The sequence below is a fragment of the Herpailurus yagouaroundi genome, unplaced genomic scaffold (genome assembly GCF_014898765.1).
Source record: "Herpailurus yagouaroundi ecotype Mexico unplaced genomic scaffold, PumYag 67641, whole genome shotgun sequence".
Taxonomy (NCBI): Eukaryota; Metazoa; Chordata; class Mammalia; order Carnivora; family Felidae; genus Herpailurus; species Herpailurus yagouaroundi.
The window spans coordinates 2,308,603-2,323,609 of NW_024420442.1; the positions used below are offsets into that span (position 1 = coordinate 2,308,603).

At 47.6% G+C, this 15,007-nt stretch overlaps 1 protein-coding gene across 1 annotated transcript in view; it reads left to right on the top strand.

The window, feature by feature from the left end:
• The first annotated feature begins 5,859 nt into the window (after positions 1-5,859).
• IL13RA1 (interleukin 13 receptor subunit alpha 1) overlaps positions 5,860-15,007 on the top strand; it is a 68,635-nt gene continuing 59,487 nt past the window's right edge. Inside the window, exons 1-2 of the mRNA XM_040467975.1 lie at positions 5,860-5,920; positions 14,735-14,926. Of these exons, the coding sequence (XP_040323909.1) occupies positions 5,860-5,920; positions 14,735-14,926 (253 nt within the window). The remainder of the gene's footprint in view (positions 5,921-14,734; positions 14,927-15,007) is intronic.

Below are 15,007 nucleotides of genomic sequence, written 5' to 3' on the forward strand. Positions count from 1 at the left end.
ACCATGAGGTGACCTGAGAAACAGAAGCCACATAGAATGGAAGAACAAGATATATGGGGCGCCTGGCTGGCTCAGTTCCTTAAGCACCCGACTTCGGCTCAGTTCGTGATCTCACGGTTCGTGAGTTCAAGCCCCGCATTGGGCTCTGGGCTGACAGTTTGGAGCCTGAAGCCTGCTTCAGATTCTGTGTCTCCCTCTCTCTCTCTCCCCTCCCCCGCTTATGTGCTGTCTCTCTCTCAAATAATAAACATTAAAAAAAATTTTTTTTTTAAAGATAATGGTACCTCTGTGGAGAGATGGTGTATCAACTCTGTTTATGATGTTTTAATTACTAGAGAGAAAGGAAACTCAAGTAAATAGGGTTACAGTTTAATAAGGCTAAGTAATGGGTATATGTGTGTTCATCATGTTGTTTCTATGCATTTCTGTATACTTGAAATATTAACAATGCAAATATAAAGACAAAAGAAACCCAGTCATTTTGAGAAAAAAATTAGAAAGTAGCAAAAACTATAATCTCATTATACTTTTTGGATAACATTTTAATCTAATTTGTTTCATTACATTCTAGTACTAATTGAATCCCTAATTTGTGCCCAATCAGGATACTGAACATTCTGGATACCGCAAGCCAATAACACTGTGACATTCCTGAATCACACCCTGTCATATGTGCTGTTGAAATCTCTGTCCAAAGGGCCACAGCTCTGTTAAGAAGTATCTTTTAATGTATGCTTAAGGTTTTTCACGGGGGACAAATATTCAATATTCACCATTTTCCAGAAATAGCAGTAACTAATACTTTTCTCAAGCATTTGCTATTTGCCAGGGCCGGCTCTAAGCACTTTACATGCAGTAACACATCTAATACTCACAACGACCCATCTGAAGTGGGTGCTGTCATTATCATAATCACCCCCATTTTCAAAGGAGGAAGCAGAGGCACAGAGAAGTTAAATAATTCACACAGGGTCACACAGCTAGTAAGTGATCGAGCCAGGATTCAGATCCCTTGACCTTAGCCACTCAAAGACCTTATTTTCAGTATGACTAATTTTACAGTGATACTTTCGGCTGGTTGTATGTGGCAAGTGGGATCATTTTGTTTTAGTTATTGTTTTTTAATGTTTATTTACTTTTGAGACGGAGATGGAACATGAGTGGGGAAAGGGCAGAGAGAGGGGGAGACACAGAATCCGAAGCAGGCCCCGGGCTCTGAGTTGTCAGCGCAGAGCCTGACGTGGGGCTCGAACTCACGGACCGCGAGATCATGACCTGAGCCGAAGTCGGACGCTCAAGTGACTGAGCCACCCAGGCGCCCCGCAAGGGGGATCATTAACAAGAGTTGATAATAGAACTCCAACATGGCATCGCCTTGATCAATCTCATTTCACGTGTGTATGGCTTGTCCCCTTAATCAGAGGGCAAGCTTCTGAAAGACACCATATTATTTTTAACTGAAATATAGTTGACCTACGATATTGCAATAGTTTCAGGTGTACAACATAGTGATTCGACGATTATATACATTACAAAATGCTCACTACCCTAAGGGTAGTTACCACCTGTCACCATACAAAGTTATTGCAGTGTTATTGACTTCATTCCTTATGTGGTACTTTTCATCCCCATGACTGATTTCCTTCATAACTGGAAGTTTGTACCTCCTAATCCCCTTCGCCTATTTTACCCATCCCCTTACCTCCCTCCCGTCTGGCAACACCCGGTTTGTTCTCTATATTTACGAATCTCTTTCTGCTTGTTGCTTGTTTGTTCACTTGTTTTGTGTTTTAGATTCCACGTGTAAGGGAAGTCTTGTGTTTTTCTATTTCAGATAGTGTACCGGGTCCAGGCACGCTGTCGCGAATGGCAAGATTTTATTCTTTTTTATGGTTGAGTACGAATATTCCGGCGTGGGGGCGCCTGGGTGGCTCAGTCGGTTAAGCGTCCGCCTTCGGCTCAGGTCATGATCTCGCGGTTCGTGAGTTCGAGCCCCGCGTCGGGCTCTGGGCGGGCAGCTCGGAGCCCGGAGCCCGGAGCCCGCTTCGGATTCTGTGTCTCCCTCTGTCTGCCCCTCCGCTGCTTGCACTCTGTCTCTCGCATTGTCTCAAAGCTAAATAAACAAACAAAAAAGAATATTCTGGTGTGTGGGTGTCTGTGGGTACATATACATGCTACATCTTCTTCATTCATTTATCAACGGACACTTAGGTTGCTTCTATATCTTGTTTTCTTTGGGTGAATACCCAGAAGTGGAATTACTGGGTCGTGGCATTTTGATCCTTAATTTTTTAGGAGCCCCCATTCTGATTTCCATGGTGGTTGCACCCACCTACATTCCCACCAACAGTCACCAAGATTTCCTTTCCTCTACATCCTTGCCAACACTTCTTTCTTGCCTTTTTAATACTAACCATTGTGACAGGCGTGAGGTAACATCTCATTGTGGTTTTGATTTGTATTTCCCCCGTGAAGAGCGATGTGGAACATCTTTTCGTGTGTCTACTGGCCACCCGTATGCCCTCTTTGGAAAAATGCCTATTCAGGTCCTCTGCCCATTTTTAATCAGGTATTTGTGGGTTTTTTGGTGTTGAGTTACATGAGTTCTTTATAAGATTTTAGATATTAACCCCTTATCAGATATATGATTTGCAAATATCTTCTCCCATTCAGGAGGTTGCCTTTTCGTTTGGTCGATGGCTTCTTTTGCCGTGCAAAAGCTTTTCAGTTTGAGGTAGGCCCAATAGTTTATTTTTCCTTTTGTGTCCCTTGCCTCAGGAGACAAATCCAGAAAAATATTACTAAGGCCGGCGTCCAAGAGATTACTGCGTAGGTGTTCTTTTAGGGGTTTTATGGTTCCAAGTCTTATATTTAAGTATTTCATCCATTTTGAGTTTATTTTTGTGTATGGTATGAGAAAGCGGTCCAGTTTCAGTCTTTTGCATGGAGCTGTCCCGTTTCCCCAGCACCATTTATTGAAGACACTGTCTTTATCCCCGTTGTATATTCTTGTCTCCTTTATCAAAGATTAACCGACCACGTAAGCATGGATTTATTTCTGGGCTCTCTATTCTGTCCCATCGATCTATGCAGGCACAATATTTTTGAATAATTTTTTTGGAGATCGCTCTGTACCTTCAATAGTGTTATTTGCCCACAACCAGTTTTCGATAAATATTTACCGGATGATCAAAGGGAAATACGAGAAAACCCATGAACTTTTCCACACCGAGGCATCAAAGTTCAATTTCCTGGGTCAATTCGGAAAGATATTCCTCAAGAGAGGCTATTATTTTGGTTTTCATTAACCTTTTTGTGAGCACCCACCTTATTGAGATGTAATTCAGTCATTTAAATTGAATTCAGGGGCACCTGGCTGACTCAGTGGGTAGAGCATGTGATTCTTGATCTCAGGGTTGTGAGTTCAAGCCCCACGTTGGGGGCGGAGCCTACTGAATGACTGGCTCCTTTCGCTGAGCCTCATGTTTTCAAGGTGGTATAATCCATGCGATGAACTTTTATTTGGCAATAAGAAGGAATGATTCATTAACTCTTTTAAGCAACCTTTTACTAGTGTATTGCAAGATTTCAGACATTTATACCTTAAAACTCATTTCCATTGTTCTATTGTGCTAAAATACACATAACCTAACGTTTTCCATTTAAACCATTTTCTTTGTCTCTTTCTTTCTTTCTTTTTTGGTTCCTTTCAACTGTTTTAAGTGTACAGGTCAGTGGCACTAAGGGCATTCGCACGGTTGTGCCACCATCACCGCCCTCCATCTCCAGAACTTTCTCATCATCCCAAACTGAAACTGTATGCGTGAAGCAATGACTCCCCATTTCCCCCTCCCCCAGCCCTGGCAACCACGTGTCTATTTCCTGTCTCTATGAACCTGACCATTCTAGAGACCTCCTAGAAGAGGAATAATAATACAATCTTTGTCCTTTTGTCGCTGGCTTATTCCACTTAGCGTAATATCTTCGACGTTCAACACCGTCGTAGCACGTGTCCGAATTGCCTTCCTTTTTAAGACTGATTAACATCCCATTCCACCAATCACACAACCCTGGGATCATGACCTGTGCCGAAGAGGGTCGGATGTTGGACGCTGAACCAACTGGGCCACCCAGGCCCCCCTTTTTCCTGTTGTTTAAAAAATAATAGCCATCTGAATGGCTGTGAAGTGGCATCTCATTGAGGTTTTGATTTGCATTTCCCTAATTATTACACCTTAGTTTTTAATAAATCCTAGGATCGAGAAACACCTTAAATGATTTAAAAAATCTGTTAACAAAATGAATAATCCCCACGTGTGTCTAAAAGCTATTAGATGTAGTTTGTTCAAGGTCAAGTATACCTGTAACTGAGGAAACTAGTTGCTTCCATAGTTTAAACACAAATGTCATAGGCGCTGTGCTGGACACACTTGTCACAGGTTAGGCTCCCCAGGAAGTAAACTCTGAGGCAGAGCTTACAGTTCTTGATAATCTTTTTTAATGTCTATTTATTTTTGAGAGATCGCAAGTGTGTGCATGGAGGGGAGGGGCAGACAGACAGGGGGACAGAAGATCGGAAGCGGGCTCTGTGCTGACAGCAGAGAGCCTGATGTGGGGCTCGAACCCATGAACCGTGAGATCATGACCTGAGCTGAAGTTGGGCGCTTAACCGACTGAGCCACCCAGGCGCCCTGGGTCCTTGATAATTTTTAAGAGTTTAAAGGGGTCTGAAGAGTAAACATTTAGAGAGTCCCTGGTCTGGAGCATACTAGGGGAAGTAAAACCCACTCAAAGTCACTTCAATCAGGGGCGCCTGGGTGGCTCAGTCGGTTAAGCGGCCGACTTCGGCTCAGGTCATGATCTCGCGGTCCGTGAGTTCGAGCCCTGTGTCAGGCTCTGTGCTGACCGCTCAGAGCCTGGAGCCTGTTTCAGATTCTGTGTCTCCCTCTCTCTGACCCTCCCCTGTTCATGCTCTGTCTCTCCCTGTCTCAAAAATAAATAAAACGTTAAAAAAAAAAGTCACTTCAATCGAATATTTATCTGACTACCCAAATTGGAAGACTCTCTCTCCCTCCCTCCCTCCCTCTCTCTCTCATATCTCTATTCCTTTTCCCACTTTGCACCTCTACCCCCAGCATATGTTTATCTCACCTTCTACTCCATATCCTTTCTGCGGCCTACAAGAAATTAAGTTTTCCTGTTTCCTGTTTTCACGAAGACAGACCCAGTATGTTATATATCATTTGTTTTTTTTTTTTTTTAGAACTTCTGAATCATAGAGAGGCATTTGGGGATCATAAATGCCAACAGCCAGGAATGTATCGCATTTCCTCTACATTGGAAGTGGAAATGGCACTTTTGCATGAAAGAGATTTCAAAAATATCAACCGCATCTCTTTAAAATTTCCTGTGAAAAGGCAAAGCGTCTGTTCAATTGCTATCAAAGATTATAGTTGAGCGAGGCCCATGTAAAATATGGAAGTCCGACACCCCTGTTTATTTCAATCCAAGTGTGGAAACCACCAGAGAAGAGAAAAACACCCAAAACTCCACCAAGGGCCAATGTTCCTCCGGTGACACAATCTATCTTGAGAGACTGTCATGCTACGAAGGACACAGAAAAAGTAAAACTCTGAAGTAACAAGAGTAAGGGATGGCCAGGGCAAAGACCACATCAGAAGAGGGCTTCTTTTTTTGGTCTGGGGAGTTTTTGCTTTTCGGAAACATCTATGGGTTGCTTTCTCCAGGCATCATACAGGCGCGCGCGCACACACACACACACACACACACACGTACACGCACGCGCGAGTGCAAACAAATCCACAGCTTGCTAAATTTAGTTGCACCTCTGTCACAACGATGATGACAAAATGTTCCTCTGACCGCAATGTGTTCAAGCGCAAATGGTTCCTCTTTCCAGGTTCTGGTTTGTACATACACAAATTCCTAGCGAGGTGACACCCATGTTCCGACAGCAGTGCTCCTGGGCCCCAGCTGGATTCTACAGGCGAAGGCACTGAGGAATGAGACTGTACCCGAAGTGGTGAGTTCTATGGCTTTGTACCCGTTTCACAGACGCCAATGAGCCCAGCTGACCCAACCGTACGGTGGCCAACCTAGAGTGACACGTAGGGTTCGCTTCGTGCCGGGCGGTGCCTCTGTCACCCTGTGGAACGGGCATCAGGGGACAAGGCAGTGCTGTCTTGCCTCCTGACCCCGCTGTGCCACCACGCCCCTCCACAGTGACTCGCTTCCCGGAGGGGCTTCGCCATTGCATCTTGCACACAGAGAAGCCTGGGGATGAAAAAGTAAGAGGAAACAGGAAACCGAATGGTAGTAAAGGAGAAATGAAAGAAAGCGGACTGAGAGCAAATGGGACAATGTCAGCAGAAAGGAGAACAATAGAAGCGGAACCGTAAGAGACGAGGGAACCCTAAAGATGAAAGAGTACTAGAACCTTCTAATAATAGTTCCCATTTATTAGTGTTTACTGTATGTTAGGCACTGGATTAACATTTGGTGTGAGCTTCTTCATCTCGTTGAATCCTTACAACTAAACCCCGAAGGTACAACAGGCTCTTGTAAGGAGAAACAGACTCCCAAGGGCCCCACAACATTGGAAAGAAGTCAAGAGAGGAAAGGACAAAAAGAAACAGAAAAAAGCGGGACAAATGGCACAAAATCAGGTGGTTGAAAGAAGCGTAAATGTACTAGAACTACCGTCTACAGGGGGCGCCTGGGTGGCTCAGTCAGTTAAGCGTCCGACTTCGGCTCAGGTCACGATCTCGCGGTCCGTGGGTTCGAGCCCCGCGTCGGGCTCTGGGCTGATGGCTGGGAGCCTGGAGCCTGCTTCGGATTCTGTGTCTCCCTCTCTCTCTGACCCTCCCCCGTTCATGCTCTGTCTCTCTCTGTCTCAAAAATAAATAAACTTAAAAAAAATAAAAAAAAAAAAAGAACTGTCTACAGAGAATTTGAGAAATCTGCCATCATGGTATCGTAATGGGAGATTTTAACTGGTCTCTCAGCAACTGATAAGTCCAATGGGCAAAAAAGAGCAAGAATATTAATGTGACCAACAGGATTCACAAATTTGACTTAACGGACACAGGTAGAACACTAATAATTTGAGAATACAGTTGCTGCTGGAACAGCACAAGTTTGAGCTGCGCGGGTCCGTTTGTGCGCGGATTTTTTCAATTAATACGGCAGAGTGCTGTGAACGGATTTTCTCTTCCTTATGATTTTCCTACAAAGATTTTCTTTTCTCTAGCTTCCTTTATTGTAAGAAGACGGTATATAATACATAAAACATACAAAATGTGTGCTAATTGATTGCTGATGTTATTGGGAAGGCGTCATATCAACAGTAAGCTATCTGGGGGGAGTAGGCTAAGTGTGGGGGGAGGAGTCAAAACTTATCTGCAGATTTTTCAACCGCCCCCGGGGATGGCGCCCCTAAGCCCCACATTGTTCAAGAGTCAACCGTATACGTTTTCCTCAAACGCTCATCCTCGAACGCGGACATTTACGGAAGTAAACGATACACTGGGTCACAAAGCAAACCTCGTCAAATTTGCAAGGATTGGTACCGTCCTGGAAACTGAGGCCGCAGAGGAGTTTAAAGGACTGGCCTTCGCTTCTGTGGCTGAGAAGTGGCAGCGAGGCTGGGCTTTGGTTCTCAGCACAGAGTGCACACGGCCCCCGCAGTGCACACGCCCTGGCTCAGCCCTGGGGGTGCCACCAAGTAGGGAGGGCTGCAGCCACGCAGGGGTCTGGTTCCAAACGGCACAATCGGAAAAGGCGATCCAGGTGAAGGGACGAGGGAGAGATCGGCCAGTTCGGGACTAAGGAGGAGTTTTGCTGTTCCCACTCCCCCTGCCCCTGCCAAGCCCAGTGTTTTCCAAGTGAACCCTGAGGCCTCAATTCCTTGCTTCTTTAGGGAAATGACAGGTAGAAAGGCAAACTGACTTCTGAGCGTTGATTCCTCTGCACCGCGTCACAGCTATGCGAATGGCCTCCTCCGAGAGGCAGAGAGAGGGGGACACAGAATCCTACCAGGCTCCAGGCTGTCAGCACAGAGCCCGATGCGGGCCTTGAACTCAGGAACCCGCGAGATCATGACCTGAGCTGAAGTCAGATGCTCAACCAACTGAGCCACCCAGGCGCTTTGTGAACGAGGGGGTGGCTAAGAGGCCAGAGGGTCTGGAGGTTTCTAGGTTCAGATGTAAATATTGTTTATCCCACATGCTTCAGGCAAATGAACAATGGAGACTTTCCAGGGCAAGAAGGTGCAGAGAACTAACATGCAAATGAAGCATTTGAATCTTTAAACCGAGGAGTCTTGAGGCTGAGATGGGAGAGACAGACACTAAGGATAGCTAAGTGGTGACGCAATTAAAGGGCTGCCCCTTAGGGGCGTCTGGGTGGCTCAGTCGGTTAAGCGTCCGACTTTGGCTCGGGTCATGATCTCACGGTTTGTGAGTTTGAGCCCCGTGTCAGGCTCTGTGCTGACAGCTCAGAGCCTGGAACCTGGAGCCTGCTTCGGATTCTGTGTCTCCTTCTCTCTCTGCCCCTCCCCCACTTGTGCTCTGTCTCTATCAAAAATAAATAAACGTAAAAACATTTTTTTTTTTTAAAGGGGTTGCCCCTTGGGGCGCCTGGGTGGCTCAGTTGGTTAAGCGTCCGACTGCTGCTTTTGGCTCAGGTCACTGTCTCATGGTTCGTGAGTTTGAGCCCTGCATCGGGCTCTGTGTTGGCATCGCGGGGTCTGCTTGGGATTCCCTCCCTCCCTCCCTCCCTACTCCTACCCAACTCTCCCTCTCCCTCTCTCTCTCTCAATAGAAATAAATACACTTAACAAATGCTTTAAAAATTAAAAAATAAAGGCTGCCCTCGACAGTGTGCAAAGATTAGACAGATCGTGGCTGGGCCAGGGTAGGGGGCAGGGCCTAAGTTGGGTTAGGCGCAAGGTTGGGGGAGAGGGTGCAGTGAAAGGTCGTGGGGGGTCCTGGCTGAGATGCTGGGGTAGTGGCAGCAGTGAAAACACCCCAAACCCAGAGCCAGAGGTGGGGCCCTGGATGCTGACGCATGGAGGCTCTTCTTCCTCTTTCGGACACCGAAGTGTCGGAAAGCAGAACAAGGCCGATGCCAGAGAGGAAGAGCTTGCAGCCTGAAGGGAGTGACTGGAGGGGATATCGCACGCTTTGAAGGGGTGCAAGAAAGAACGGGGTGCCAGACCCCAAGGGCATGCTCTTTCACAGAGGAGTGGGGCCCAGGGAAGAACCAACCTCACGGCCCCTGGGGTTTGGTGGAGGAGCCCGAAGTTGGCCTGGCGGCCGGCTCTGTCCCCGAGTGCGAACCCCTCAGTCTTTCTCCAGCCTTCTCGCCTCCAGGCAAGAATTAGGGAAGTTTTCATAATTCAAGAAAACCAGATCTCCCAAGTATCACTTTTTAAAGATTTTTTTAACTTAAAAAAAATTGTTTCATCTTTATTTATATATGAGAGAGGGAGAGAGAGGACAAGTGGGGGAGGGGCAGAGAGAGAGGGAGACCCAGAATCCGAAGCAGGCTCCAGGCTCCGAGCTGTCAGCACAGAGCCCGACGCGGGGCTCCAACCCACCAACCACAAGATCCCGACCTGAGCCGAAGGTGGACGCTTAACCGACTGAGCCACCCAGGCGCCCCCCCCCCCCCGAATATCACCTTCACAATGTCACCACCTTGCTCGTAAAAGTCTTCCGTGGCTCCTTATTGCGTATAAGATCCAGCCATAAAATGCTGTTCACTTTTTCTCTTTCTCTTTCTCTTTCTGTCTCTCTGTCTACCTGTTTGTCTCTCTCAAGTTCTGGTCATCCTTCAAGGCCTAGTTCAATTCCCATCTAGTCCAAGAAGTCTTCAAAAACAGTTCCCGCCACACTGGACTGTCTTGCCTTTCTCTGAGACCCGTTTCACAAACGAACGTGTTTGCCATTTACATTTGTTTGTTTGTTGCATTTTCCTTAATTGTCTTCTATACCTGTCCACACCTGAGACTGGGAATCTCCCAAGGTCAACGGCAAGAATGGTTGCGTTTTGTTGGTTGGTTGGTTGGTTGGGATCCCTGAGAGCACTTGGCACAGTGTGATTTCTTCATTTGTATATTTATTCCCATCTTTATTGTGTATGAACTACGTGTCAGGTATAGTTCTCAGTGCTGGGGATACAGTTGAGAACAAATCAGAAAACACGAAGCTTACATTCCGGTGTAACGGGGCGGAATGACCCAGAAAGGGGGCTAGAAGTGAGTGTCGGTGGGGCTTGCAATTTTCCACGCGGTGGCCAGAGCAGGCCTCAGGGAGCCACCTAAATGAAATGATGGAGTAAGACTGTGGCTATCCGGGGAGGCTGGAGCAAACAGCAGAGGAAATAGACAGGGCAAAGTCCCTGAGGCAGGAGTGCACTTGGCTTGTGTGAGGAATAGCTGAGAGGTGAGTGTGGCCAGAGAAGCTTGCATTGGGCTGAGCAGTGGAAGATGAGGTTAGAAAGGGGGGATAGGGAAGGGCCTTGGAGGTCGGTGGACGGTTCTGAGCAGATGGGTGCCTTGTTGAATCCAAGAGTCCGTTTAATAGCCACTGTAAAGTTTGGAGACCCGGACGTGGATGGGCTTCGGGACTTTGACCCAGGCAGACGTCCCAGCACCACACCTCTCTGCCTCAGGCTAAAACCCAAAGGATCCTGTCACAGGCCCCCTGTGCAAACAAGCACTCTCTTTGGTGAGCTTCACCAAACCTGTAGAAGAAAAACACTGGGCGCCTGGGTGGCTGGGTCATTAAGTGTCTGATTCGGCTCAGGTCACGATCTCACCGTTCGTGAGCTCGATCCTCGCTTTGGGTGAGCTCGAGCCCTGCTTCTGGTAAAATACGAGGCCTGGGTGAGACCTGCTTCCCTACCCCCACGCCGCCTCCCACCCCCGTCTGCCCCTCGTGGGATTCTCTCTCTGTCCCTCGCTCACTTTTGCCATCTCTCTCTCTCTCAAAACAAAAATTTAAAAAGGAAACGACTTGCCGAAGAGCAAGAACCTTCAAGTCGATGAAACCCAGACGTTGAGAGCACGACACTGGCCATGTCACTTTCACCTCTATGTTCTCTGTGGTGAAATGATCAGATTCGCACACTGGGAAGATCTGGCTCACAGAGGGGAGATTTGCAGACCCTTGCAATAGCACAAGGGAGAGGCAATAAGGACCTGATGAGAACAGTGGAGGGGAGGAAGGAGGAGACCCGAGAGAGGTTTTGTGAGATCGGCGACTGGGCGGCTGGAGGCAGGGCGGGAAAACCACAAGCACTAGATACAGGAAAGGGAGGTATCAAGGACAAGTACTTTTAGCATTAATCTCTCACTAATTGGTGGTGCGCATGAGGACAATGGGTGGATAGGGGCCAAGAACAAAAGAAACAAAGAGTCTGCTAGCTCAGGATTTCTCGACTCTGGTACTATTGTCATTTCAACTGGATAATTCTTTTTTTTGGGGGGGGGGGGGGGGGGGGGGGATGGTCCCCTGCATGGCAGGGATGTTCAGCAGCATCCCTCACCTCTACCCACTAGACGCCCATAGCATGGCCCCCCCGTTCCCCCCCCCCCCCAGCCCAAGGCGTGACCACCAAAAATATCTCCAGACATTGCCAATCGTCCCCTGGGGACGAAAAACCAACCTTGATTGGGAACCGGCGCACTAATGTCAGAAGAAGGGAAGTTCCCTATTTGCTATTTCCTTTTTTGCTTTGCCCTGCAGTGGCTGTGAGCATCTGTTGGGGTTTCGCCTGATAAAAGGTGGAAGACCTTTTGTGAGATTTTTACCTAAGGGGCCAGAATTCGTAGCTAAGCCCTTGGTATGTATGCTGGTGTCTGTGTCCTTTAGAAACTCAGGAGGCCGTTTCTAACGGGCTGGAAGGAGACCTGACCGTGGCAAGAGGAACATCATTCTTTCCCCCCAGATATTTCCTGGCCTGTGCTCTTTTCTGACTCCGCTTACAAAAATAGGGGAAAGCCTTAGGGAAAAGGGCAAAGACCCCAAAAGCCAGCTGGAGAGGCCGAGGTACATAGATCAGCCCAGAACTCCAGTCACGTCAGGCCAAGGCGAAAAGAAAGGTGATTCGCCGAATCATCAGGGCTCAAAGAATTAAGGACTAGAGCTAAACGTGATGTTGACTCATTATGACTTTGATTACACAAAGCCCAAATAAGAGCTGTTTGTGGCAGTTCCTGAAAAGTCCTCATCTTGTCCTCATCCTCCTGCAGAGCAGAGCAGTGGCCTAATTCAGTCTAAGATGCTTTTTGAGCAAAAGTACACAGAAATTACCAATAAAACATTGATGTTGAAGAAACAGCATTCCTAAGCCTCACCACCCCCTTCAAAACATTAAAAAAATTTTTTTCAAGTTTATTTTTGAGAGACAGAGCGTGAGCGGGGGAGGGGCAGAGAGAGAGGGAGACACAGAATCTGAAGCAGGCTGCAGGCTCTCAGCTGTCAGCACAGAGCCTGGCAAGGGGCTCGAACCCATGAACCGTGAGGTCATGACCTGAGCTGAAGTCAGAGGCTCAACGGACTGAGCCACCCAGGCGCCCCAAAACATTTTTTTAAAATGTTTTTTAATGTTTATTTATTTTGAAAGAGAGAGACAGTGGGAGAGGGGCAGAGAGAGAGGGAGGCAGAGAATCCCAAGCAGGCCCCGCACTGTGAGCACAGAACCTGATGCGGGGCTCGAACCCACAAACCGTGAGACCATAACCTGAGCTGAAACCAAGAGGCGGATGCTTAACCGACTGAGTCACCCAGGCGCCCCCAAAACCATTTAAAAAAAAAACATTGCTTCAAGTTTAGGGTAGAGAGGAAGTAGAATTGGCTAGAACACTCGTATTTGTGGTCAGCAGGCCAGTACCATTATGGCCGCACCACTGCCCTTTCTTTGTCTCTTGCCTCACAATGTTTAAGTCACAGGGACGTCTCTGGAGGCTAATGACAAATTGTGACCCTTATTTCTCTAATCATTTGCTGCCATTACTGCTCATTTCATTAAGCACTCACTCAAACTATGCCAGACAGTGCCCACAGTGGCACGAAGCCAGTGTCCAAGGGTTCCAGTTCCAAGTGGAGACTTCTTAAAAGGCAGATGACATAATCACTTTGGAAATGTTATTATAAACTTATTGTATAATGTTTATAGCAAATGTCAACAAGCGCATGTGTGTGGTGATGGGGGGGGTCTTAGGTTAGAGAGTGGCTGTCCTATTTGCAGGGGGATTTAGAAACAACGGTAATATCTCTCAGTTCTACCAGCTTCGGTGGTTTACAGAGTGTTTTCCTAAACATTATGTCGTTCAATAACACAAGGACTTATTCTGAACCTTGAGCACAAGACTTAGAATTGCAAGATTCTGTGCCGGCAGGCCTGCCTTCTGGAAGCCTCCTTTGTCTCTTCTCTCCCAGAGGGCGACCCCTTCTTTGTGTCCCACAGTTCCTTGCTTTTGCCTTTACGACAGCCCCCCCTACACCGGTTGCAGCTCTTCGTTGGCAGGGCCTGTTTTTAATTAGTGGCTACCACAGGGCCTGAAAGGCCAGTAAATATTTATGGAACTCGAGGGCCACAAATGTAAGAGTAAGGCCTTTGTTTCAGATACGTTAAAATATCCCCATGCCTTTTGGGTAGGGTCTAGACTAGGTGTGTTATCAGCATTGTTATTGCTATGCATTTCTTGCAACAGATCTCAGGTGCATACATTGGCTTAATTCAACCTTGGCTTAATTCGACCAGAATATACACCTAGGTTAGTAGGTCTCATCATCCATCCAGATGCGACCCTTTTGGAGGGTGGTGGTGAGAGAACAATGCCCCTCCCCAAAGATGACCATGCCCCAGTCCCAGGCAACTGTGACTGTGTTACCTTATAAGGCAAAAGTGACTTTGTGGATGTGATTAAATAAAGGATTTTCAGACGGGGAGATTATCAGGGATGATCTGGTAGGTCCAATCTAATCGCAAGGGTTTTTATAAATGAAAAAACGAGGCAGGAGGGTCAGAATCAGAGGAGAGGAGACAAGGAAAGCAGTGGCCTGAGTGGTGCAGCAACAAACCAAGGAAACTGGGAAGTCTCTAGAAGCTAAAAACAGAATCTCTCAGGGTGCCCGGGTGGCTCAGTCGTGATCTCTCCATTTGTGCGTTCGAGCCCGCATCCAGCTCTGTGCTGACAGCTCAGAGCCTGGAGCCTGCATCGGATTCTGTGTCTCCCTCTCTCTCTGCCCTTCCCCCGCTCGGCTTTGTCGGGGTCTCTCTCTCTCTCTCTCTCTCAAAAATAAATAAACATTAAAAAAATTTTTTTAAACCGGAATCTCTCTCGGAACCCCCAGAAGGAACACAGCTCTGCTCACGCCTTGAGTTTGGCCCGGTGAGACTTCTGACTTCCAGAACGCTAATAAAACTGTGCTAAGTCACTAAATTTATGGTAATTTGTTACAGCAGCAATAGGAAAGTAACAAGGGTTCCCATTTTCCTCCATCCCCAGCCTCATTGACCTTCATAGTCACCCACTTTCTGTATTCAGTGTGTGTCCTTCGGCCTAAACCGGTAAAAAAGAATTATGTAGAAAGTTGCATGTGCGCTTTTAAAATGCAAGAACTGTACAGAGTATGGCACTGTCCTTCACATGAAAACTTTTGCTCTCCCCCAACCCCGACGCCACGTCGTTATGTGTTACCAGCTTCCCAATACACCTTTCGGCCTATTCACCAAGCACGCCCCTGCGAAGTCCCCGCTGTGCACTTGGAGCCCAGTCCACCGTGGGAGGTGGGGTTGGGATTACTAAGCCTGGAGTCAGAGTTTAGGAAACTAGGGCTCAGAGGCCGACGATTGGCAGCCGCGCCTCCCGACTCCCTGGCCGAGGCTGCTTCCCGTAGGTGGCCCTCGTCCCGGCCCCGCCACGACCCAGGCCCCGCAGGTCCGCACGGAGCGGCGACGCCGGCCGGGGCTGCCT